At 54.9% G+C, this 24165-nt stretch overlaps 1 protein-coding gene across 1 annotated transcript; it reads right to left on the bottom strand.

Annotated features, from left to right (window-relative positions):
- Positions 1 to 8688: 8688 nt before the first annotated feature.
- Positions 8689 to 22894, bottom strand: CTSH (cathepsin H). The gene is made up of 12 exons (XM_021680701.2): positions 22778 to 22894; positions 18813 to 18844; positions 18058 to 18163; positions 17138 to 17208; positions 16438 to 16542; positions 13922 to 14008; positions 13410 to 13465; positions 12240 to 12321; positions 11084 to 11152; positions 10699 to 10805; positions 9782 to 9907; positions 8689 to 9105 (listed from the first exon to the last, which is right to left on the bottom strand). The coding sequence occupies exons 1-12, from the start codon at positions 22866 to 22868 to the stop codon at positions 9030 to 9032; spliced, it is 1008 nt and encodes a 335-aa protein (XP_021536376.1). The 5' UTR covers positions 22869 to 22894; the 3' UTR covers positions 8689 to 9029.
- Positions 22895 to 24165: the final 1271 nt, after the last annotated feature.

The raw sequence follows: 24165 nt of genomic DNA, 5'->3' as shown, positions 1-24165 counted from the left end.
GGTTGTGATCTCTCCTCTTCTGTTCATGATTTTGTTGATTTGGGTCATTTCTCTTTTCTTTTTGATAAGTCTGGCCAGGGGTTTATCAATCTTGTTAATTCTTTCAAAGAACCAGCTCCTAGTTTCGTTGGTGTGTTCTACTGTTCTTTTAGCTTCTATTTCATTGATTTCTACTCTGATCTTTATTATTTCTCTTCTCCTGCTGGGTTTAGGCTTTATTTGCTGTTCTTTCTCCAGCTCCTTTAGGTGTAGGGTTAGGTTGTGTACTTGAGACCTTTCTTGTTTCTTGAGAAAGGCTTGTATTGCTATATACTTTCCTCTTAGGACTGCTTTTGCTGCATCCCAAAGATTTTGAATAGTTGTGTTTTCATTTTCATTGGTTTCTGTGAATTTTTTTAATTCTTCTTTAATTTCCTGGTTGACCCATTTATTCTTCAGTAGGATGCTCTTTAGCCTCCATGTATTTGAGTTCTTTCCAACTTTCCTCCTGTGATTGAGTTCTAGTTTCAAAGCATTGTGGTCTGAAAATAGGCAGGGAATGATCCCAATCTTTTGGTACCGGTTGAGACCTGATTTATGACCTAGGATGTGATTGATTCTGGAGAATATTCCATGGGCACTAGAGAAGAATGTGTATTCCGTTGCTTTGGGATGGAATGTTCTGAATATGTCTGTGAAGTCCATTTGGTCCAGTGTGTCATTTAAAGTCTTTATTTCCTTGTTGATCTTTTGCTTAGACGATCTGTCCATTTCAGTGAGGGGGGTGTTAAAGTCCCCCACTATTATTGTATTGTTGTCAATGTGTTTCTTTGCTTTTGTTATTAATTGCCTTATATAATTGGCTGCTCCCATGTTAGGGGCATAGATATTTACAATTGTTAGATCTTCTTGTTGGATAGACCCTTTAAGTAGGATATAGTGTCCTTCCTCATCTCTTATTACAGTCTTTGGTTTAAAATCCAGTTTGTCTGATATAAGGATTGCCACCCCAGCTTTCTTTTGGTGTACATTAGCATGGTAAGTGGTTTTCCACCCCTTCACTTTAAATCTGGGGGTGTCTTTGGTTCTAAAAAGAGTCTCTTGAAGACAGCATATCGATGGGTCTTGTTTTTTAATCCAATCTGATAGCCTGTGTCTTTTGATTGGGGCATTTAGCCCATTTACATTCAGGGTAACTATTGAAAGATAGGAATTTAGTGCCATTGTATTGCCTGTAAGGTGACTGTTACCGTATATTGTCTGTGTTCCTTTCTGGTCTATGTTGCTTTTAGGCTCTCTCTTTGCTTAGAGGACCCCTTTCAAGATTTCTTGTAGGGCTGATTTCATGTTTGCAAATTCCTTTAGTTTTTGTTTGTCCTGGAAGCTTTTTATCTCTCCTTCAATTTTCAATGACAGCCTAGCTGGATAGAGTATTCTTGGCTGCATATTTTTCTCATTTAGTGCTCTGAATATATCCTGCCAGTCCTTTCTGGCCTGCCAGGTCTCTGTGGATAGATCTGTTGCCAATCTAATGTTTCTACCATTGTAGGTTACATATCTCTTCTCCCGAGCTGCTTTCAGGATTTTCTCTTTGTCTCTGAGACTCGTAAGTTTTACTATTAGATGTCAGGGTGTTGACCTATTTTTATTGATTTTGAGAGGGGTTCTCTGTGCTTCCTGGATTTTGATGCCTGTTTCCTTCCCCAAATTAGGGAAGTTCTCTGCTATAATTAGCTCCATTATACCTTCTGCCCCTCTCTCTCTTTCTTCTTCTTCTGGGATCCCAATTATTCCAATGTGTTTTGTCTTTGGTATCGCTTATCTCTCAAATTCTGCCCTCGTGATCCAGTAGTTGTTTATCTCTCTTTTTCTCAGCTTCTTTATTTTCCATCATTTGGTCTTCTATATCACTGATTCTCTCTTCTGCCTCATTTATCCTAGCAGTTAGCGCCCCCATTTTTGATTGCACCTCATTAATAGCCTTTTTGATTTCTACTTGGTTAGATTTTAGTTCTTTTACTTCTCTAATTAACTTACATGGGTTTCTCTAATAAATTCCATGCTTTTTTCAAGCCCAGCTAGTATCTTTAAAGTGGTGATTCTGAACTCTAGATCTGACATCGTACTAATGTCCGTATTGAGTAGGTGCCTGGCAGTCGCTACTACCTCTTGTTCTTTTTGTTGAGGTGATTTTTTCCATCTTGTCATTTTGTGCAGAGGAGAATAGATGAATGAGAGAACAAAATGCTAGCAGGGTAACAACGTCCCCAGAAAATATACTCTAAACAAATCAGAAAAGACCTGAAGCAGTGGGAAAAGAAAGGGAAAGAGAGAAAAAAGAAAAAGAAAAAAAAAAAAAGAAAAAGATAAAGATAAAAACAAACAAAAACAGAACAAAACAAAACAAAAGAAAATGTGATCAAATATGATCAGGCTGGTATATAGATCAGTGCCACACACTAGATTTGGGGTGTATTTTGGTCTGTTAGAAGAAAGTGCCTCCCAAAATTTTAAAGAAAGAAAAGCTTATATATGTACAAAAATAAGGGTTGATATGATGAAGGGATGGAATATGACTGTAAAGATGAAGATTATAAAAAATTTTATAAAAGGAATTGATAAGAAGTTTGAAAAAAGAAAGAAGAGGATTTAAAAAAAAAGGGAGAGAATGTGATCGGGCAGGGGAGTAGAAAAAAACCATACACTAGGGATTTAGGGTATATTTTGATCTGTTAGAAGAAACTATCTCAAAATTTTAAAGAGAGAACAACTTATATATATATGCCAAAAATATGGGTAACTACTATGAAGGGATAGAATATGACTCTAAAAATGAAAAATAAAAATGTTTTTTAAAAAAGGGATTGATAAGATGTTGGTTGAAAAGGGGAAAAAGAAAAATTAAAAAAAAAAAAGGACAGTTAAAAAAAATTAACTTTGAAAGACTAAAGAATCATGGTAAAAAAGCCATGGATTCTATGTGCAGTATTCCCCTAGCGCTGGAGTTCTGCCGTTCTCATTGATGGGTAAACTTGGTCTTGGCTGGCTGTTCTCGCTGATCTTCTGGGGGAGGGGCCTGTTGCTGTGGTTTCCAAAAGTCTTTGCCAGAGGCGGAAGTGCCCCGCCCTTGCCCCCTCCCGGCTAAGTAATCTGCTCAGGTTTGCTCTCGGGAGCTTTTGTTCCCTGCCAGCTTTCCGTACAGCTTTGGAGGCGGAGAGTGAAAGGGCAGCCTCTCAATCTCCACCCTGGAGGAGCCGAGAACTCGGGCCCCACTCCTCAGGGAGCCCCCAGAGAAAAGCAGTCAATCACTCCCGTCTCCCCGGTCTCCGGCCACACTCTGTGCTCACCCGGCCTGTGACCGTGCGTTTCTATCTCTGGCACCCGACCCCCTGTGGAGTCTCCAAACCCAGCAGATCCCTGTGGTGCACTCCCGTGCGGCTCCTCCCAGGGGAGGAAGGTGAGTCTCCCCGGATCTGCCGCTTGTTGGGTCCCTGCTGGAGGAGCAGGGGCCCGACTGTGCCGCGGATCACGGTTTATGGCCACCCCGAGCTGAGAGCCCGCGCCTCGGCTCTGTCTCTGCAGCCGGCTTCCCCGCTCCAATACCTGGGAGCTCTGCCGCACTCAGGCACCCCCGGTCTTTCTGTGACCCCGAGGGTCCTGAGACCACACTGTCCCGGAGGGTTCCACCCCCCGCTGAGCCACCAGAGTGACGTCCCTCGGCGGAGCCGACTTCTAAAAGTTCCAATTTTGTGCTCCGCGGCTCTATCACTTGCCAGAAGCGGCCGCCGGAGGCCCCTCCCCCGCCGTCTCTCCTCCCGAATATCGCCTCGGATTCACTTCTCCGCACGTCCTACCTTCCAGAAAGTGGTCGCTTTTCTGATGAGAGAGTTGTTGCTCTTCTTTTCTTCAATCTCCTGTTGAGTTTGTAGGTGTTCAGAATGGTTTGATCCCTATCCAGCTGAATTCCTGAGAGGAGACGAAATCCAGGTCTCCTACTCCTCTGCCATCTTGCTCCGCCTACCAGAACATTTTTAAGACCCCAAAAAAGAAAGCCCGGACCCATAAGCACTCACTCCCTCCCACCCCCCAGCCCCTGGCAGCTGCCAGTCTCCTTTCCATTTACGTGGATTTGCCTGTTTTAGACATTTCACATGGATGGAATATACAATACGTAGTCTTTTGTGTTTGGCTCGCAATGTTTCCAGAATTTACCATGTTGTAGCAGGTGTTGGTGCTCTTTACTTCCAATAATATTCCGTTGCCCGGACAGACCTCATTTCGTTTATCTGTGTGTTTGAGGAGGTGGACACGTGGCTTGTTTCCACATTTTGGCAGTTATGAACAGTGCTACTCTGTGCGTGTGCACACTTCTGGGTGGACACGTTCTCAGTTGTCGTAGGAGGGGAATTGCGGGGTCACATCGTGAGATGATTTTTACCTTTTTAAGGAACTGCCACACTGGTTTCAGAGTGACTTCCAGCACCGTTTGGTCACCAGCAGGTGCGTGAGGGTCGCAAGCCCTGCGCACCCTCACCAGCTCTCACCACAGGGCTGACCACAGCCCTCCTAGCACCCGTGTGCATCTCCCGGACAGCAGGTGATGTTGGCGGGTGATGTTGGTCATCCGTCCCGTGTGCTCGTGGGCCACTTGCTTATCTTCTTTGGAGGAATGTCTACTGAAATCTTTTGTCCAGTTTTAAATTGGATTAGTTGTGTTTTTACTGTTGAAATGCATTTCTCTATCTGTTCTGAGTACTAGATCACTATGATCCGCAAGTGTTTTCTTTCATTCGGCGGGTTCTCTTTTCACTTTCTTCACAGGGTCCTTTGAAGCACAAAAGTTTTTTTTTTTTTTTTTTTTTTAAGACTTTCTTTTTTTATTTGAGAGAGAGAGGGATAGCACGAGCCGGGGGAGGGTTAGAGGGAGAAGCAGGCTCCCCACTGAGCAGGGAGCCTGATGCGGGACTCGATCCAGGACCCCGGGATCATGACCTGAGCCGAAGGCAGACGCTTAACCACTGAGTCACCCAGGCGCTCAAAGCACAAAAGTTTTTAATTCTAATGAAGTCCAGTTTATTTTTTTGTGGTTGTTGTCACTGTCACCTGTGTGTTTGGTGTCATATCTAAGAAACTTGCTAAATCCAGCCTCCTGAGGATTTGCCCCTTCTATGAGTTTTATAGTGTTAGCTCCCACATTTAGGTCAGTGATGCATTTTGAGTTAATTCCTGTAAATGGTGTGAGTCAGGGGTCCAACTTCATTCTTCTGCATGTGGACGTCCAGCAGTCCCAGGACCATTTGCTTAAAAAAAAAAAAAGGATTCTTTCCCCATTGAATTGTCTTCGTGTCTTTGTTGAAAATCAGCCACAAATGGAGGATTCCCTCTAGACTCTCAATTCCATCCCATTGATCTGTTTGTCTGCCCTTATGTCTGCACCACCATCTCTTCACCACCGTAGCTTTGTAGTGAGTTTTGAGGGGGAAGCATGAGTCCTCCAGCTTTGTTCTTCCTTTTCAAGATTGTTTTGGCTGCTCTGGCCCTGATTTCCATATGAGTTCTAGGACCAGCTTGTCTACTTCTGCAAAGAAGCCAGCTGGGGTTCTAGGAGTGATTGTGTTTGTAGATCAATTTGGGGAGTACTGTCATTTTACAATATTAATTGTAACCCACGAACATGGGGTGATGTTCCACTTATTTAGATCTTAATTTCTTTTGATAACATTTTATAGTTTCCAGCGTATAAGTCCTACACATCTTTTGTTAAATTCTTCCTGTTTTTTATTCTTGCCGATTCTATTGTAACTTGGGTTGTCTGTTGCTGGTGTATAGAAATACAGTTGGTTTTGTATATTTATCTTATATCCTGAAACACTGCCAAAATCACTGACTGACACCAATAGTTTTTTTGGGATGTGTGTGTGTGTTCCTCAGGATTTTCTGCATACAGGACCATGTCATTGCAAATAGAGGTACTTTACCTCCTCCTCTCCAATTTGGTGCTGTGACATCTCTTTCTTGCCTAACTGCTCTGGCTAGAACCTCCTGTACAAGGTGGAAGAGAGGGGTGAGGACAGACATCCTTGTCTTATGTCTGATCTTAGGAGGGAAAGCGTTCATCTTTCATTATGAAGTGTGACGTTAGCCGTGGGTTTTTCCTAGATGCCCCTGTTGGGGTGAGGAAGTTTCCCTTCCATTACGAGTTTGTTGAGTACCTTTGTCATGAAAGGGTATTGGATTTTTTAAAAATGCTTTTTCTGTCTATAGAGAGGATTATGCAGTTTTTGTCCTTTATTGATATGGTGTATTTTATTGATTTCCAAATGGTGAGCCAATCATTTATTGCTGGGATACACCCCACTTGCTCATGATACAGAATCCTTTTCATATGTTGCTGGATTTGGTTTGCATTCAGTATCTTACTGAGGATCTTTGCATCTATAGAGATAAAGACCATTGCTCTGGAGTTTTTTCTTGTAATGTCTTGAGCTTTCGGACTTTCACTGGTCTTGTTTGGTTGGTTTTACGTCTTCCTTTGCTGTCTTTCCCTCCAGCGCGGGAGCTCCTTGGGGCCAGAGGTGTCCCATGAGCTCAGACCTCTGGGGCCTGGCGCAGGCCTGTTATGGAGGAGGGTGATGGTGACCCGGAAAATGATAGGCCCTTCCTCCTGGTTCACAGTACTCATGCCCACGCAGGGGCCGAGGGCTTCCTTATGCCATCATGCCACCCCTCCCCTCCGTGCCTGGGACAGCAGGGGAGCTGCACATGGCTGACCCTGGCAGGCGTTTGGCCACTGAGAGGCAGGGAATTGACCTGGTGGCCCCTTTTACAGGAGATCCGTCATCACCTCCGGGTTTGAGGGCAGCACACAGCCCGTGTTCTTGGGGGGCCGTCTGCCTCAAGACCCAGAGTTCGTGGCCACGCCCAAGCCCACAGTCTGTAATGAGTGTGGAAACTTGGAAGTGATGATTTGATTTCTTGTGGTAATTTGCATTTCTCTGAGATCTCCTCCAGAATATTTTTCAAAAAAAATGGGTAACTTCATGAGAATAGGATTAATAAGAGTGTTCTATATTGGTTCATTAATTCTGATAAATATACCATACTCCATACCAAGACAGTAAGAGAGAACTGGATGTGAGATATATGGAAACTCTCTATACTGTCCTCATAATAATTCTGTAAATCTGAAATGTTTACAAAATTTAAAAGTTTATTTTAAAAAGTGTGGGTGAAGATTTAGGTTAAATTGTTGTTCCAAATAGTTGCCCAATTTCCTAGCACCTTATATGGAGTAGTAAAGATTAATTTGTTCACCTGCTACTTATGTCCTGAATTCTCATTTTGTGGACTCGGGGTCATTGATCTACATACTCTTAGATGGGGTACACTTTCAAGCGCTCACAGCCATTCCCATCACTTATTTATAAAATCTTCTTAACCATCTTGGCCTTGTTTTCCCTCAAATAGGAAAGTATCAAACAATTTTATTGACATTTTATTTGGAAATGTACCAAACCCATGTTTTTGTTTTGGGCAAGTCAACTTCTTTGTGTTGATCTTCCCACTCAAGAGTATGGCTTGGTGCTCAATGTAGTCAAGCCTTGCTTTCGCTTCTAATAATTCTGTCATTTTCTTAGTGTGTAGACTTCTGCTATTTTTCTGATGGCGACTTCTGGCCACTAGTTTTGTTGCAGTCATGGGACGTGTTTTTCTTCTGGGTTTTGTTGACTTTCTGTGTCTTCCGTGTCTGGTAACCAGCCACTTTCTGAACTGTTTATTAGTTCTGAGTTTTTACTCAGACTCTCTTGGATGTTTTTAAGCCACATTGTCATACCGTCTGCAGACATTCGTTTGGTTTTTTCCCTCATTGCAGCGGCCAGACCTTCCAGATTGATGTTAAGCAACAGTGCTGGAATTGGGCCTGTCACATGTCTGCCTTTAATACCCCTGACCGTGGGTCTAGGACTCTACTGTATCAAGGAAAATTGCTTGTGTTTCACAACTCTGTTTTGTTGTTGCAGCATCTCATGTTACTGGAATTTTCTAATAGATGGAAACCATACAGTTATTTTCTAAATGAACCTTATCAAAAACCACATTTTTTTTTTTTTTTTCAAATGTTCTCAAGCCTTTAGCTGTCCAGGTGGCCCAAATGACACGAGAGCCTTCACCTTAAGGGAAACTGTGAACTGCAGGACAAAGAGCAGAGCCCCAGCTCAGCCCGTGGACCCTGCTCCCGGAGCCCAGATGCCACAGGACGTGGCAGCCATCCTGCGGCCACCTTCTGAACGGAGACCCGGAGTTCTCAAGAGGGAAGGGATGGTGCGGAGCCGGCAGGAGCATGTTCAGGGGAGGGGTTGGTGAGGATGGGGTGGGCAGTCCTGGCAGGAGGGCCGGTGTGTGGGGACAGAGGCCACATAGGCAAGTCCAGGCTTCCAGGCTGATGCCCGGGTCTGACTCCTGACTCTGCCAAGCCTGGCACGTTTCCTCCTCCCCCACCCCTGGGGCACAACCCGCCAAGGTCTCGACTTCAGCCTGCTCCTCCTCCTGGGCGTCCCGCGGGGTGGACAGTGACCCCTGTGCCCACACCATCCTCCCAGCCAGGCAGCCCCTGGATGCCCCCCCTCCCCCCAGGGGACAGGAGCCTGCAGGGTGGACCAGGCCTGTGTCCCGGGAGGGCCCCGCACACACACAGGCCTGGCCCAGGGAGGAGTTCACCACATGTTTATTGGGTAAAGATCACAGAAAAGACAGTCGTGGGTGCTGTCCACACATGGGAAGCAGTCCCTGTGGGAAATAAAGAACATTCTCGAGTCTGGGTTCGAGTCAGTCGAGGCATGTTTAAGGCACACAGCTGGTGGCCTCCTTCGCCTCGGAAGACACGGGTAGGCCTGCTGCTCGGGGGCGGGGGGGGAGGACTCTTCTTCCTCATTTTCTCACGGCCTCCAGGGCTCGGCACGGGGGAGAGGGCCCCCCTTCCTGCAGGGCAGGCCTTCCACCACCGGCCCGCTCTGCCCTTGCTCGCTGGCGGGCCGCCGTGGAGCCCCCACTCACACCAGGGGGATGGGGTAGGAGGCGCAGGCTGCCAGGCCGCACATGTTCTTCCCACGCTCGATGAGGAAGTACCTGGGCGGACAGAGCGAGCTAGGCCTGGCTGGGGCTTCCTCACCACTGCCCTTTCTGGAATGTTCTACCATTCCCCAAGGTCTGAATCCAGGGGTGAGGGCCTGGCTTATCGCCAGGAAACTGCCGACCTGACTCTGGACAACTTTCCCTTCCGTCCCTCTGGCTGCCGTATTGTGTCCACTCCCGCTGTCCTCACAATTTACCGGGGCTCCTTAGCCCCCACGAGGCCCTCGCTCAGTGACGGATTCGTCACGGGCCCCCCGAGGACACGGGGTCTGACAGCAGACACGACGGAGCCCCTCCGGGGTGTGCACCTGGGGCCCCTGGTCCCAGCCCCTTGCCCCTGGGAGAGGCTGTGAAGGGTCAGCAATAAGCTTGAGGCCTGGATTTCTCCGACCCGCCCTCCCAGCCGCCGGCTGCGTCCCGCCCACAGATCCTACTGGGACAACGGTCCCGACACAGAATCATCGGGATGTGGGGCCCAGGACAGGAGAGGGTTGCACGAGGGCATCTCGGGTGTGGGGTTCAGCCTCGGGCTCCTCCCCCGGGCCTGCACCGGGGCCCGGCTGACCAGCCCCGGCTCAGACGCCATGTACCTGACGGGGAGGAGACCCCCAGGCCCCCAGACCTGAGCAATGACGCCCCTCCCTGCACACGGGACCCGGACGCTGCTTACCCGTTCATCCCCCACTGGGGACCCCAAGAGTTCTTCACGATCCAGTAGGGTATCCCGTTTTGTTCTCCGTACCCAACAGCCAGGACCGCGTGGTTGACTTTATCCGGAGTTTTATGACAAGACGTGCTGGAAACGGAAAATATAAAAGGTTTGAACACGCAGGAAGGAGGAACGCATCGGGACGGCTCAGCCCCGTCCGAGGAGGGTCCTCTGAGGCTCCGAAGCAGCGTTTCCCGGCGCGGGGAATCCGCTCCGCTCCCTCGGTGCCAGACCCTGTCCTCGGGAAGCTGCATCTGGCGGGGAGGCAGCCCGAGGAGGGGGTCAGCCCAGTGGGGATGGGGGTCCCTGGGAAGGCCCCTCAGTGTGGCTGTGGTGGGCAGTGGGCCCAGATCACCAGGGTCCCCCAGCCCAGCTGACCCCGGACCCTGGGGGGTGGGGGCCGCTGGCGCGGCTGAGGCTGGTGCACCCAGGGAGCGCTCCCAGGAGGTGGATCCTGGCCTCCGCTGCACAAGGACACACGGGTGAGCGTGCATTTCTGGGCGGCGGGGTCTCGGGCAGCACGGGGACGGCGAGGACACGTGCTGGATCTGAGATCTCCGTGGCCACGGCTCGAGAGGGCAGGGCGGCCCTGGGACTCGGGCCTGCTCACGATGCGGGGCAGGCGAGTGGCCGGGGCAAGGGTGAGGCGAGCCCGTCACAGAACAGCTCGGGGGGAAGCCCCCAGCCCTGGATCCTGAGAGCAGCTCCTTCATCCTCCCACTCGGAATGGGGTTTTCGGAACTGGAGGCCGCTGCTGCCCTCGGGCTGGGTCTGCCCTCCCCGACGGCCGCAGGGTCAACGTGGGGTGTGTGGAGGGCCAGCCCTGCCCGCCATGGGGACACCGCCCGGCCCCTGTCCCTGCGGGGACCGCGGCTCACCTGGAGTAGACACCTTTCCTGTACATCATAAAGTCCCTGGTGACCTCGAAGGCGAAGCTCACGGGGTTGTACAGGGCCACGGCTTCTACCATCGCCTCCTCGTCATTCTGTGGACACACAGCCTGGCACCTCCCTGCCCCCCTTCCCAAATACAGCCCTTTGCCCCGAGGCAGGGATGGGCGCCCGAGGGGGCGCGGGTGTCCAGAAGGAAGGAAGAGAAGGCTGTGTGGGACCAAACAGCCACCGAGGGGCACACTGCCCCTCCTCGCAGTCCCAGGGATGGGCCACGAGCCGGCCTGCTGCGCCCACTGCCCAGCCGGCCGTGCTGGACGCTGGCCTCCCCGCGGGAACACCCTGCCCATCGGAGAGGAGGCTCGCCACTCACGATGGTGATGTTGGCCACGTCCTTCACGAAAGCGATGGCCTTGCTGGGCTGGAACTTGCAGTCACCGTCCTGTTCAGGGCAGCAGAGGGCGTGGAGCTCGACTCAGGGGGGCCCAGCCCCAGGCCGAGACTTCAGGCCGTCCCCGTGCTGCCTGCCGGCGTCTGCGCAGCCGAAGCTCCGAGCGCAGGGGCCGGGCGATGGGGTCACTCAAGAGGGGGTCAGAGGCATCCCTGTCCTCAAGGAGCTCACGGGGGCGACCCGGCCCCGCGCTGGCTCCTGCCGAGGTGGGCTCGCGGGGCCTGGGGGACCCGGCGAGAACCGCAGGTGGGCAGGAGCCTGCCTGGCGGGGGCGGGGAGTGCCAGTCCCGGTGTGCACACAAGGCAGGCCCGGCGGCAGGTCACACGGAGGAAAGAGCGCGCACTCCCGAGACAGGACAGAAGGTGGGGACGGCGGGAGGCACGGCGTGGTGTTTGGGAGCGAGCCAGCGGCTGGGCCGGAGCCCCAGGTTTACGAGGGGCCACACAAGGCGGGTGAGTGGTCAGAGCGAGGTCTGGGAGACCACCTGACGGCCCCGGGAGAGCTGGACGAAGGAGACAGGGTCATGGACGGCCCGCAGGAGCGGTGTGGGGCCTCCGATGGCTGGCAGGCGGAACTCAAGTGAGGGTCTGGGGTGGTCAGCCCGCCAGGGGCCAGGTTTTGGGAGGGCTGGTGTTGGTCATCGGTGAGGGGAAACGCTGGTGGAGCCACAGGTTTGGGGGCAAAGACAGGGCCGTGGACGGGCCGGGGTGAGGCAGCAGCAGGCCCGGGGCAGAGCGGGTGCAAGTGCTGGAGAGCGGGGTCAGCGTGAGAGTGACCGCCTGACCGGTGCTGACGGGCAGGAAGGGCGGCGGAGGCCGGCGCCCCGGTGACTCGGCGGGAGGGGACCCGGGAGAATGGGAGCCGCGGGGGGCGGGGGGACGGGGCTGCCAGAGACGGGCGGAGGCCGCGGGTCTGGTGAGGGCTGGGCTCGGGCAAGCCGAGGGGGTGCAGGAATGCACTTGGCGAGTGTACACGATTCTGGTGGGAGGGGCCTTGCTGCAGCTCAAGGGGAAGACGGTGCTCCCCGAGGCTGAGGCGGACAGCGCTGGGCAGCCCTGCAAGCCGAGACCGCATTACCTGGCCCTTGTAGGGGTAGCTGTCTTCACCCATGATGCCCTTGTTGAACCGGATGTACTCGAAGGCCTGGCTGGGGAGGCCCCTGCAAGAAGCACACGCAGAGATGCCCCCCTGCACCGGCCCCGGTGGCGCCTGCAGGGCTGGAGGCCTTGACCGGGGCGCGGCCCGGCGGCACAGAAGCTCTCCGGGGTCCGGGGTGGGCTAGCGGAGCCGCCCCACCTGCCTGGCCCCAGGACCGCGCTCGACGGAGTCTGGAGAGACGCCTGGAGTCCGCAGACGCCCGCACGTGCCTCAGGGACCCCGGGCCAGGCCCCTGGTCAGGACAGTGGAGGGGACCCGCCCAGCGCCGGGGATTGGCTGCCGCTGGGCCCCGACTGACAGGTGCTCGACAAACGTGACTGCCGACCCCTCACCCACCCCGTGGGGCCGATGAGGTCGTTTCCTGGGGCTCAGAAAGGCTGAACAGCTTGCCCAGGATCCACGCACGGCCGTCCAACCACGGCTCCTGGCAGCCCCGGCCCGCCCGCTCCCCCTGCCCGGCACCCAGCGCCCCCTGACCCATGGCACGCTGTTCCTGGTCTCGCCGGCTAGAACGTCAGCCCCTCGCGCTGCGCTGGCTGCCGTACCCCCAGGGCCCAGCCAGGTGCTCCCGGAGCTAGCGCACAGACCCCGATATGCGGGGTCGGCTGCTGCCCGAGCAGGTGCAGGCCGCCTGGGCCACGGGGGGAAGGGGGCCAGGCTGGACACACGTCTGTGCCAGGACGGCTGCCACGGACTCGAGGCACACGAGATGACTCCCCGGCGACCGTTCTAGGAAGGGGCCGGGAAAGCAGGTCCAGTAGACACAGCCTTCAGGCTCGAGCACGTCACCTCGTAGAGGGTCCCTCACAGCCGGCCAAGCTGGGCTGCTTGGAGCTCCCTCGGTGCGGGAGGGCCTGCCAGACCCGTGTGGGGACCTGGCCGCTGGCCTCGGGGGCTGACGGAGCCGCATGCGCGGTGGGGAGAGGGCCGGGGGACACCGTGGAGGGCCCCGTTATGGCCAAGGGACCCCAGGCATGTGAGGTGACCGTCCCCGTCGTGACAGCGTGTGGGGCGGGGCTGTGCTGGGCCAGACAGAAGCGATCGTGGGGAGGGAGGGGGGCTCTGGGCCACGCGCGGTCAAGGCCGTACCCTTGGCAGCCATGATTGTTGAAGTTCTGGGCGCAGTCCACTAGCTGCTGTTCCGCCTGCAGGAAGGCACGGGGCGCAGAGCGGGGGCTGGGCGCAGAGTGGGGGCTGGACGCCGCCCAGGCCCGCTGCGGACCCTGCTCCGCCTCCCTGCGAGGCCCTCGCCCGCCCTCGCCCGCCCTCGCCCGCCCTCGCCCCTCGCCCTGCAGTCAGCGGCTGGACACACAGGCCCCGGCCCTCTCTCGGGGAGGCCCGGGCAGGGCACAGCTCCTAGAGGCCTGCCCCCCCGGCAACGAGCCCTGGGCTGCCTCCTCAACAAGCCGCGTTCCTTTCTAGGAAAACGGGCGTCTGGTTTCGCAGGCTGAATGTCCACGAGGCGGGGGGGCCTGATGTCCAGGGAAACAGCATCCCCACCTGAAGCCCTAAAGGAGCCCGAGGGCCCACCCGGCCCTCCCTGTCAGGCCTTGGGGCGAAGCTGTGACCTCGGGAGGTGACCCCAGTGGCAGACTGCTTACCAAAGACAGCAGCTTCCCACTTTTGATGGCGATGGCGGACTCCAGGGCCCCTGTGGTGGAGAAGGTCCAGCAGCTGCCGCAGTCGCCCTAGGGAGGCCGGGGTCGGGGGTTGGTCACGGGGACCCCAGGATGCAGCCCGGGAGAACCCCAGGCTCCCGTCCACGCTGATCCTCGCGGGCCCTGCGTGGCCAGGGTCCTCCACATCGCCGCTGAGGTGACCAGCCTCACCAGCGCCCACCAGCGCCCGCCAGTCCCGGCCCCCCGCGGACCAAGCCCACTGGCCATTCTGCGCGTTGCTGGCTTTCCCTCTGCGTCTGAATCTTACGCCGTCTCCTCTTCTCCCCAGGGTTTCTCAGAAGGACTCCCTCAAGTCTTGTTTCCAGAACCTTCTCTGCCACCGCCCCGCCTCCAACCTCATTCCACCCACAGTCCTCGCAATTAAACTAGCAACTCTTCAAGCCTGGCACCAGCCCTGACCCCCATCCAGGCCCAGACACCTGCCTCTGTGGGCTCGCCCCCCCTCGCCCGCCCACCTCCTGCCACAGTCACGGGCCAGGCTCTGGACACGAGGGTCGGGCACCGGAGCCTGCCTGCCCGGGTCCAGTCCCGGCTCTGCCACGTGCCCGCTGTGCGAGCCAGGGGGTCACTTCCCACCGCTCAACCTCCGCTCCGTCATCTGGAAAACGGGGCCGCGTGCCTGCCTCCCAGGGCCGTCAGAGGCGCAGATGTGGTCCTGCCGGCTCATCTGTCTCTTCCCTGCACGGTTCTGCCTCCCGAATCCCTCTCACCACCCACCCCCTTCCCTGCCCTCAGGAGGTCGGCCCTCTCAGCTTGCTGGCCTCCCTCTGGTCTCTTTGTCCCACATCCTTCCATCGGTACGGGGACAACCCTGTGTGAGCGTCACTGGCCGGTCAAGGCTTGGGCCTGGCCCGGCTGAAGGTGGCAGAGCAGGCCGAGCCACGGGCGCTGGACTGGGAGCGGAGACCTGCTCTGGAGTCGCCTGTGACCCCCGTCTGCCCGGCCGCCGGGCCAGCCCCTCGCCCTTGTTTACCGCTCTGTGAAGTGGGAAGCCCTCGAGGGGCGGCCGAGCTAACGTTAGATCCTGCTGCTGCGTCTACATCGCATGGTGGCCACAGCGAGATGCCACAAGCTTATGGGCGACCGCCTCCGTCCAGCCCCCACACCCAGGCGGCCCAGTCTGCCTGATGGCCTGGGAACATTCCTGACGGACGTCCCTGCCTACTTGCCCACCAGTGAGCACGTTCAGGCTTCCACACCGAAAACCCGCTGCTTTAAACTGTCATGGGATTCTTGGGTCACCTGGCTGGCTCGGTCGACTAGGTGGCCGACTCGTGGTTTCAGCTCAAGTCACGATCTCAGGGTCGTGACATCGAGCCCCATGCTCAGCAGGAGTCTGCTTGGGATTCTCTTTCTCTCTCTCTCTCTCAAATAAATAAAATCTTTTTTTTTTTTTAAGATTTTATTTATTTATTTGACAGAGAGAGACACAGCGAAAGAGGGAACACAAGCAGGGGGAGTGGGAGAGGGAGCAGCAGGCTTCCCGCCGAGCAGGGAGCCCGATGCGGGGCTCGATCCCAGGACCCTGGGATCATGACCTGAGCCGAAGGCAGATGCTAACAACTGAGCCACCCAGGTGCCCCAATAAATAAAATCTTAAAAAAAACCCCAACTGTCCTGGGATTCTTAGATGGTCTAAAAACTGCGTCTGGGTGGTGGGGGAGAGCGCGGCTCTGTTCTGCCCCTGGTGCTGGGAGGGGAGTCACTCTGGCTCCCGGTTGCTGGGGTAAGTGTCCAGATCTCTCACAGGCTCCGGGAACCCCGAGCCTGGGAGGATAGGATGCCGTGCCCCCCGGCTTGAAGGACAAGGAGAACATGTTTCTCAGGGAGACTTTCAACGGGAAGGCCAGTGTCTCCAGGAGGGTAACTTTCCCCATTTTCTGGAGGTAAGAGGATGACGTCCTTCTGGAGGGAGGGACACAGGGCAGGGGGACAGCAGGGGGTGGGCTCAGGCTCTCCGGCACAGAGCCAGCCGCCCGGTCCGCAGCTCTGTGGGTGCAGAATGCGGGACACACACTGTTCCCGTGGCCGGAGTGCGTAGAGAAGGCTGGCGTCACTGCCCGCTGAGCTCCTGCCACCACCCGGAGGGAAAGCGGCTGGGCTGGGCCTTGCAGATCGGGGGCCCCGGTGTCCCATCTCTCAGGGTACAGGGAATATGATGTTTCGGGCGACTCTGAGGCCTGGGCCAGTGGGAACTCCAGGTAGGGGTGCAGGTGAACTGCAGTCCAATAAAGAGGGACCGTTTCTTCCTCCAGAGCAGCCCACGGACCTCATAACCTCCCAGCCTTTTGGAGGAAGGCAGCTGGAGGGAGGATGAGGAAAAGCAGAGTTGGGGATACACCTGCCACAGTTCAGGGCTCCTTCTGAGTTTCTCTTCCTGGTGTATTGTCTGCGAATGTGGCTATTTTGCGGCAAAGGATGGGGGTGGCCGCCCATACCTGATTTTTCACCGGTGACACAAACTTCCCTTTTTTCCTCCAGTCCACGAAGGGCGGGTAGGGACCAGTCCCCCGAAGGTAGTTACCTTTGGTGGCTGAGCAATTCTGGAAGGACCAAGTACAATTCTTTCAGGAGAACAAAAAACCTTTTTGATAGAAAAGTGTGCAATTAAAACAGAATCACCAAGAGAGCATGAGAAAGACTATCTCTCTAAGAACCATCCTGCCCCCACCTGCTGGGTCCAAATGCTAGATGACCTGTCCCTCTGGGAGCACCGGCGGGGGGGGGCGGTGGCGAGGACCAGGGAGCCAGATTTAACAAATAAAAATACAGTTCACATAATTCAGTTTTAACTTCATATAAACGAGGAGTAACTATAGTGAGAGTATGTCCTGCCCAGTATTTATGATGGATTTACCCTGGAAGGCTAGGTGTTATTTACCTGAAATTCAGTTTTATTTTCAAAATTGTTTTAACTGTGCGTCTGTGTTTTCTCCGGCAACCCTAAGTTCGGGGCCCACGTGGCTGAGGCCAGGGCAGTGGACTGAGGAACCGCTGGGAGCCGCCTGACTCCCCAGGAACCTGGGGCCCCCTGAAGCTGGGTGGGGCACAGTCTGGCTGGGAGCTGAGTGGACTCTGAACTTATTCCAAAGGTCCGAGTGGAAAGAGTCAGATTTGGTCACAAGGAACGACACCTACCTGAGGCTCCGACCAAAGATACTTGCGTTTTATTTCAGCAAAGCTCATGTCTGAAAACTGGTTCAGCCCCACTGAAAAAGAAGGAAAAACAAAAAAACCCAAAGAAAAAAGAGGTGCTCAATAAGACAGTCATAAAGAAACAGAAAAAAACCAAGAAACCCCAGGTTAACCTGGGTCCTATTTCTAGCTGCAGCAACTGGCTTCTTTTTAGGTTTTAAATGGAATTTAACTGAATATACCAGGATCAACGTTCTCTGGGCTTCAGAGCTACACACATCTGGGCTGCACGGCGGGGCTGTGGGTGCGGGTAGCGTGTGGGGGGGCCGGGCACCCAGCGTGTAGACCCCCCAGAGAGTCCGTGGGCGTCCCGGTGAGGAGCCTGCCCAGGTGCATTCCCACCTGCACCCTCTCCGGTCCCCACATCGGCCCGGGGCGGGGAGTGTTCGCATTTCCCCACGACAGCCGGGTAGAACGTGAGATGCTCGTCGGCCCCCCACGGTCCCACAAATGAGATGTGGGCACAAATGAGATGCGGGCACCGCTTCTCCATCTTATGCCTGTTGCCCACATTCACAACGTGCCTGACGCTGTGTGTGTGTCCGAGGCCAGAGCCCGGTTCTGCCACCCAGCAGTCCAAGGGCAGGGCTCGGCGTCCGGGACGGACCCTGGGCTGGCAGGAATGGGCGGGGCTTGTACAGCATCTCCCGTAAACTCTGCGACCACCCAGCGGGCCACCAGCACCGAGCTTCACTGAATCTCCGAGAACCAACAGCAGAGCCAGAACCTGAGGTCAGCTCGGGACGGCTTCGGGCCCTGCGCTCTGACCATCCCTCCACCCTAAGTCCCCGGTGGGCCTTCAGTCATCACTGGTTTCTGAGACGTGGCCGCGAGGAGCCTGCAGGAGGGCAAGCCCACAGTACTTTTAAATGTGTGGTTCCCAGCGTTGTGGGCATTTATCTTCCTCCGGTTGCTGACAAACGTCTGCAGCCTGTGGTGGTACTCCTCTGAGCTGTATTTCTTTTGGTGCTAAAACAAAACACATCAGTGGTAAGTCATGGAAGCAAGATGCAGCTCACCAGGAGGAGACAGTCTGTTTTCTAAGAGGAGGGACGGAGGTTTTCCTTCCAGCATGATTCTGGAGCCAAAGCCGCGTTAGGAGGCAGGACACTGCCGCGGGTCTCAGCTGTGGAAGTCAGGAGGTTACAAAGCACACGCCGGGCCTCCAGGGACCTGAGGCCAGCCCGAAGCCTCGCAGCTGCCCGAAATCAGCCGGCATCCCAGAGGCCCTGGTGAAGAGACATGCCGAGTGCAGGCCCTCCACGGACGCCACGGCGGGGCTGGCTCCCGTCTCTGGCAAAAATCACCCTTTTGCAAAAGCACGTGCACTAGAGGTCTCCAATTAACTTTGCAGCCAACACACAACGTCCCTGAATACAAAATATGGACACGGGGGTCCCAAGGCTGGAAGGCTGCCAGCCACCTTCATCAGTGGGGACAACTGTTTGGAAGGCGTGGACCTAACCAGATCTTTCCCACTTTGGCCAATTCCCAGTCCCAAAAGACCCAGGGGTGTGGGCTGGGAAAAGCCTTCCCCATTGTCTCCAATCTGGCACAGTCGGGTTAGGTAACAGGCAACAGAGGAATGAAAAGCTTCAGGAAGAAGCTGAGCACTGACCTGCACCATCCATGACTTGAAGTGAACTTTCTCTGTAAAAAGAAAAAAAAAAAAGAAAGAAAGAAATGAGGCCGGGGCACCTGGCCACGAAGTGGAACCTTCAGCCAAGCGGGGCACTTGGGAGCCGATTTGCATTTCAGGAAACTAGGTGACAGAATGCAGAAGTCCAGCTCGTCCCGCAGGGGTGGTGGCAACTAAGGTAACTCCTGACAGTCAGGACGGGGGATGTCCCCAGTGCGGGCGTCTTCACCTGCTTCTGCTCATACAACGGCGCGTGGATTGTGGAAATTCACTGAAACGTGATTTGACGACTTGTGTACTTTTCTGTATGATATATTTCAGCAAGCAGTTAGTTAAAAAACATATACTCCGAGGGTCAGCATATTTTTTCTTCAAGGGACAGGTAACAAGTACCTTGAACTTCGCCGTGTCTGGTGCTCTCTGCCCCATCAGACTTGGGGCACAAAAGCAGGCGGGCCTGCTGTTTGTGGAAGGACCCCCCCGGTTACCTGCCCTTGTGTATGTCTGAGTTACCTAAAATTTCATCCTAAATTTAAACAGCCACAAAGAATGCATTCCAGCTTATTGGAAATACCGTCATTTTAATTTTTAAAAAAAATTTTAAGTAGGCTCCACGCCCACGGTGGGGCTTGAACTCACGATCCTGAGAGTAATAAGAGTCGCACGTTCTACGGACCAAGCCAGTCAGGTGCCCCCTAAATACTGTCATTTTAAAATAAGACTGCCACATCCTTCTTTTAAAGCTAGCCGAGGGAAACTGCGTACCATCTGATTTGACACCCGCCGTCAGTGACACGCACATAAGGAAGCGTATGTTTACACTGGATGCCCTACCATCCTTGGATGCAGCCACAGGACAAAAAGTATACACTGAAATTACTTTTGCTTCCTGTGACTCACACATCTCTGAACATTATATGAATTTATTCTGAATTGAATACTCCTCATCAACACCCCAACTGATTAAAATATTTCAAATATAGGGATGCCTGGGTGGCTCAGTCGTTAAGCGTCTGCCTTCGGCTCAGGTCACGATCCCGGGGTCCTGGGATCGAGCCCCGCATCGGGCTCCCTGCTCAGCGGGAGGCGTGCTTCTCCCTCTCCCACTCTGCCTGCTTGTGTTCCCTCTCTCGCTGTCTCTCTCTCTCTGTGTGTGTCAAATTAAAAAAAATAATAATAAAAAAATAAAATATTTCAAATATATTATACATTATGAAAAGTAATTGTCAAACATAAAAAGTAAACTTGTGTCAGAAATGCATCACTTGGGGCGCCTGGGGGGCTCTGTCGGTTAAGGGTCTGACTCTCGGTTTTGGCTCAGGTCCTGATCTCAGGGTCGTGGCATCAAGGTCCATGTCAGACTCTGTGCTCAGCGTGGAGTCTGCTTGGGATTCTCTCTCTCCCTCTGCCTCTGCCCGCCCTCCCCTCCATGCTCTCCCTCTAAAATAAATAAATAAATCTTTTAAAAAAGAAAAAAGAAATGCATCTCTTAATGAGATCAACAGGACTTTACTAACTAAACCCCCCTCATGGACTTATAAATTCATGGGTGAATATTTCCTTTTTTTTTTTTTTTAAATGGGTCAGCATTAATTCTGGTCTTTGTGGGTTTTTTTAGATTTTATTTATTTGAGAGAGAGAGCACAAGCGAGCATGCATGCACGAGTGGGGTGGTGGGGAGGGGAGAGGCGGAGGGAGAAGCAGACTCCCCGCTGAGCAGGGGCCCGATGCGGGGCTCGATCCCGGGACCCTGGGATCATGACCTGAGCTGAAGGCAGACACTCAACTGACTGAACCACCCAGATGCCCCTGGTCTTTGTTTTTTTGTAGGTCAAAAGACTCAGAAATCCTGCTAAATAAGCCAATCCCTAATTACTTATTGCTTCCGGGAACGGAAGGCAATTTTTACAGCAAGGTTTCTCAGTTCCTACGCCTCAATCACATGACGCTCTAAGACCCCATCAGCTGATACCTCGGTGAGGTCCTCTCTTCTTCAATTTCAGTTTCCTTGAAGAACCAACAACAGTTTTGAAGAAGATTTGTTACCGTCTGTCTCTTTTGCTGCCCCTGATGTGTTTAGAACCACAAATTCAGATTTAGGAGGAATGAGAGGCACAGATCGGTTATGGCAAAGAGGATGTTTATAAAGGGGCTGGACACGGATCCCCTCTCTGTGCCCACGGTCACTTGGAATTTCTTTGTGTTTCTCCAGGGACTCTCCCCGCTCCCCAGGCTGATGATCATGCGGCTCAGCATGCTGATTTCCCTTTGTGGGTCACACATCTATCCTAGGAACCAAGCTACAGCCATTTTCCCTGGGGAAGAAACGCCCGTTTCCCCAAGACAATCCTGCGAAGATTGTAGGATCCCCAACCCTGTTTACAGGGCCCTGCTGCAGTGGGATGGCTTCAGAGGAAGGCAGACCTCAACCCAGCAGGATTTCAGGCAGGATAGAGTTCAGGACAACGGACTAGCCTTCACCTCTGGGATACTTCAAAAGCGACATGCAGGCATGACAAGCCCAGGCTATTTCTCATTCACAGGAGGTCAGTGGAAGAAAAAGCTAGAGATGCTCTTGGGCTGGGCCAGAAGGATCTACTGCTGAGCCCAGGGCCCCAACCTCAGACAGACCCATTTCAAATCCACTGTGACTTCTGGGAGAAGTACATTTATGTATGCCCTGTCTGGGGGACTGTGTGGGCAGCCTGGAGAACAGGGGTCAGCAAACGATGGCAAACTGAAAAATGTTTTTTTTATACTTTCAAATGATTGAAAAAAATATATAACATTTTGTAAGACCGGAGAATCATCTGCATTCAAATTTCAGTGTGCATAAATAAAAGTTTACGGGAACACAGCGAGGTTCATTCATTTGCATACTCTCTGTGGCTGCTCTCAAGGGCCGAGTTAAGGAGTTGCTACACACAGTATGGCCCACAAAGCCTACAATATTTGCCATCTGGCCCTTGACAGAAAAAGCTTACGGAGCCCTGCTCTGGAGCTGGGATGGCTTGGGCGCCAACACGGCCAGGGTGAAGCAAAGCCCCGGGGCACTGGGCTTTTCTTAGGTTGGGGCTGACCTGAAGCTGCCCCGCCCCCGGCCCCCAGGTCTGCGAGACTGGGGGCCCTTCTTGTACAAATGAGTAGAGAAGAGTGAGCAGATTCTGAGCCTCAGTGACCTTCGTCCCTTCTCCAGGCTGTTCTCTGACAACCCTTCTCTGTGCCCAGGGTGAGTAGGGCAGGTAGTCTTGAGAGCTCAGAGCCTTCGGGTGGTGGGCTGAGGGTGGGCAGCAGCAGGGAAGGAGGAAGACCCACAGGGAAGGGCCTCCAGCCTGGGGAGGTGCCTAGACCCCCAGGAGGGGAAGGGCTGCAAGAACAGCGCAGCTGGACCCGGCACAGTGCACACGGCCTACAGGGGACTCCTGGTGTCGGACACACCGCCCCGCGCTTGGAGAGCCGCCCTCGGGTTTCAGGGCTTAGAACAGACGTCGCTCCCGCCACAGTCCAGCCAACCCATTTTACAGAAAGACTCTCAAGGCGCCCATGGGGATCCCCGCGGAGCTGCCAGAAAGGCTGGAAAGCCCCTGCTCACCCTGGCAGGGGGCATGGAAGTCCTCTGTGTCCCCAGGCTGGGCGTGGACGCACGGGGGCTGCGGGCTTCTCTGGCATTCCAAGCCCTGCAGCGGCCTGCGCCAGTGGGACCCCGGACCCCCAGCCCACCGCTCCTCTGGTCATGCAAGACGCCCTCTGAGACCTCCCCCTCCTCCCGACGCCTCCCGTAACGCAGTTCACCCCTCCCGGGTCCCCACGCGCGGAGGCCCTGGTCCTGGGGCCGCAGAAAGGCCCTGCCCCGCTGCCCCCAGCCAGGTGCCCCCCACCCCGCAGTCCTCCGAGGACCCATCCGGCCCTGCAGGCCCTTTTCCCGCGGCGCCCCCTCCCCGTACCTAACGAGGTCGCGTAGAGGTCGGTGGCGCCGCAGGCCGGGGGTCCCAGGAGCCCCGCGGCCACGCACAGCAGCGGCAACACGACCCACATCGTGGCGGCTCGGCCCGCGGACTGGCTGCGGGCGCCCGGGAACGAGGCCGAGGCAGCGGCGGGGGCGGGGGCGGGGCCCCGGGGGCGGGGCGGGGGCGGGGATCCGGGGGCGGGACTGGCGGACTCCGGGGGCGGGGCTCCGGGACACCCCTGCGCGCCGGGCCCGCGGGGGAAGCGGCCGCACCTGCCCTCCGCCGCCACCCGGCCCCGGCCCGCGCCCCACCGCCCCCTCCTGCTGCCGTGCCAGGAAGGGCGCCGCGGGCGGGCGGGGGTGCTGCGGGGGCGGTCAGGGCCTGACCTCGCCCCCTCCCTGCCCGCCCCGACCCCCACACCCGGGGCCCCCCCTCCCTGCCCGCCCCGACCCCGCCCCCCCCCCCGGCCCCCCCCCCCCGCCCTGCTCGCCGGAGCTCCCCTCTCCCTAACCGCCCCCCCAGCCCCCATTTCTGGTCCTCCTTAAGCACATTCCTCTGGTTGTCCCTTCTGCCTTGGAATGAACTTACAAGTAGAGGAAGGAGACAGCCGGTTTTTTGGTGAGGTTCCCCCTGAGCCGCCCCCACAACAGGCATTTTAGTCTTTCTTTTTTTTTTTTTTTTTAAGATTTTATTTGTTTATTTGACAGAGAGACACAGCGAGAGAGGGAACACAAGCAGGGGGAATGGGAGAGGGAGAAGCAGGCTTCCCGCCGAGCAGGGAGCCCGATGTGGGGCTCGATCCCAGGACCCTGGGATCTCGACCTGAGCCGAAGGCAGACGCTTAACCGACTGAGCCACCCAGGCACCCCCATTTTAGTCTTTCTGATGAGAAAATCCTATTGTCAGCTTCAGGGCTGTTTCGTCTATTTGGCAAATCTGTAGAAAGGAGGAAGACTATATATGAGTTTGTGTGTGCGAGAAACAAAGAGAATGAGGAACACTGCAAGCTGAGGGGCCCCAGCACTGTGATTGCTGGGGGTGGGGGGCTAGAGGGAAGGGTCAGACCACGGACAACCAAGCACCCAGGGGGCATGTTCACCTACAGCCTCACCTAGCAGAGCGCATGTTGTTGACCCCCCACCTTCACTCCCATTTTACAGATGGGGAAACTGAGGCTCCAGAGTGGCTGGTAACTGATGTGTGAAACAAGGGAGCTTCCTCGGGGAGCTCAGCTGCCTCACTAGACACTAAGGGCAAAAGGCAATCTTAGCTTAACACCATCCCAACCCCACAGGATCCTGTGAGTCTAAACAGAGAGATTCCTTTGGAAACTTCCTTTAGCTCAACCCCCCAGTAATCATGTTGGCAATCATCCCCCAAGCATA

The sequence above is a fragment of the Neomonachus schauinslandi genome, chromosome 9, assembly GCF_002201575.2.
Source record: "Neomonachus schauinslandi chromosome 9, ASM220157v2, whole genome shotgun sequence".
In the NCBI taxonomy this organism is placed as follows: domain Eukaryota; kingdom Metazoa; phylum Chordata; class Mammalia; order Carnivora; family Phocidae; genus Neomonachus; species Neomonachus schauinslandi.
This window is presented reverse-complemented; position numbering and strand designations above follow the sequence as displayed.

What these genes read in the sequence shown, in the direction of transcription:
- CTSH (XM_021680701.2), bottom strand. Translation starts at nt 22,868, where the DNA reads ATGTGGGTCGTGTTGCCGCTGCTGTGCGTGGCCGCGGGGCTCCTGGGA. An exon ending in GCTACCCCTACAAGGGCCAG is followed by an intron (nt 11,153 to 12,239) that starts GTAATGCGGTCT and finishes TGCCCTGAACAG; the next exon opens with GACGGTGACTGCAAGTTCCA. An exon ending in CCCCAGTGGGGGATGAACGG is followed by an intron (nt 9,106 to 9,781) that starts GTAAGCAGCGTC and finishes CTGTCCGCCCAG; the next exon opens with GTACTTCCTCATCGAGCGTG.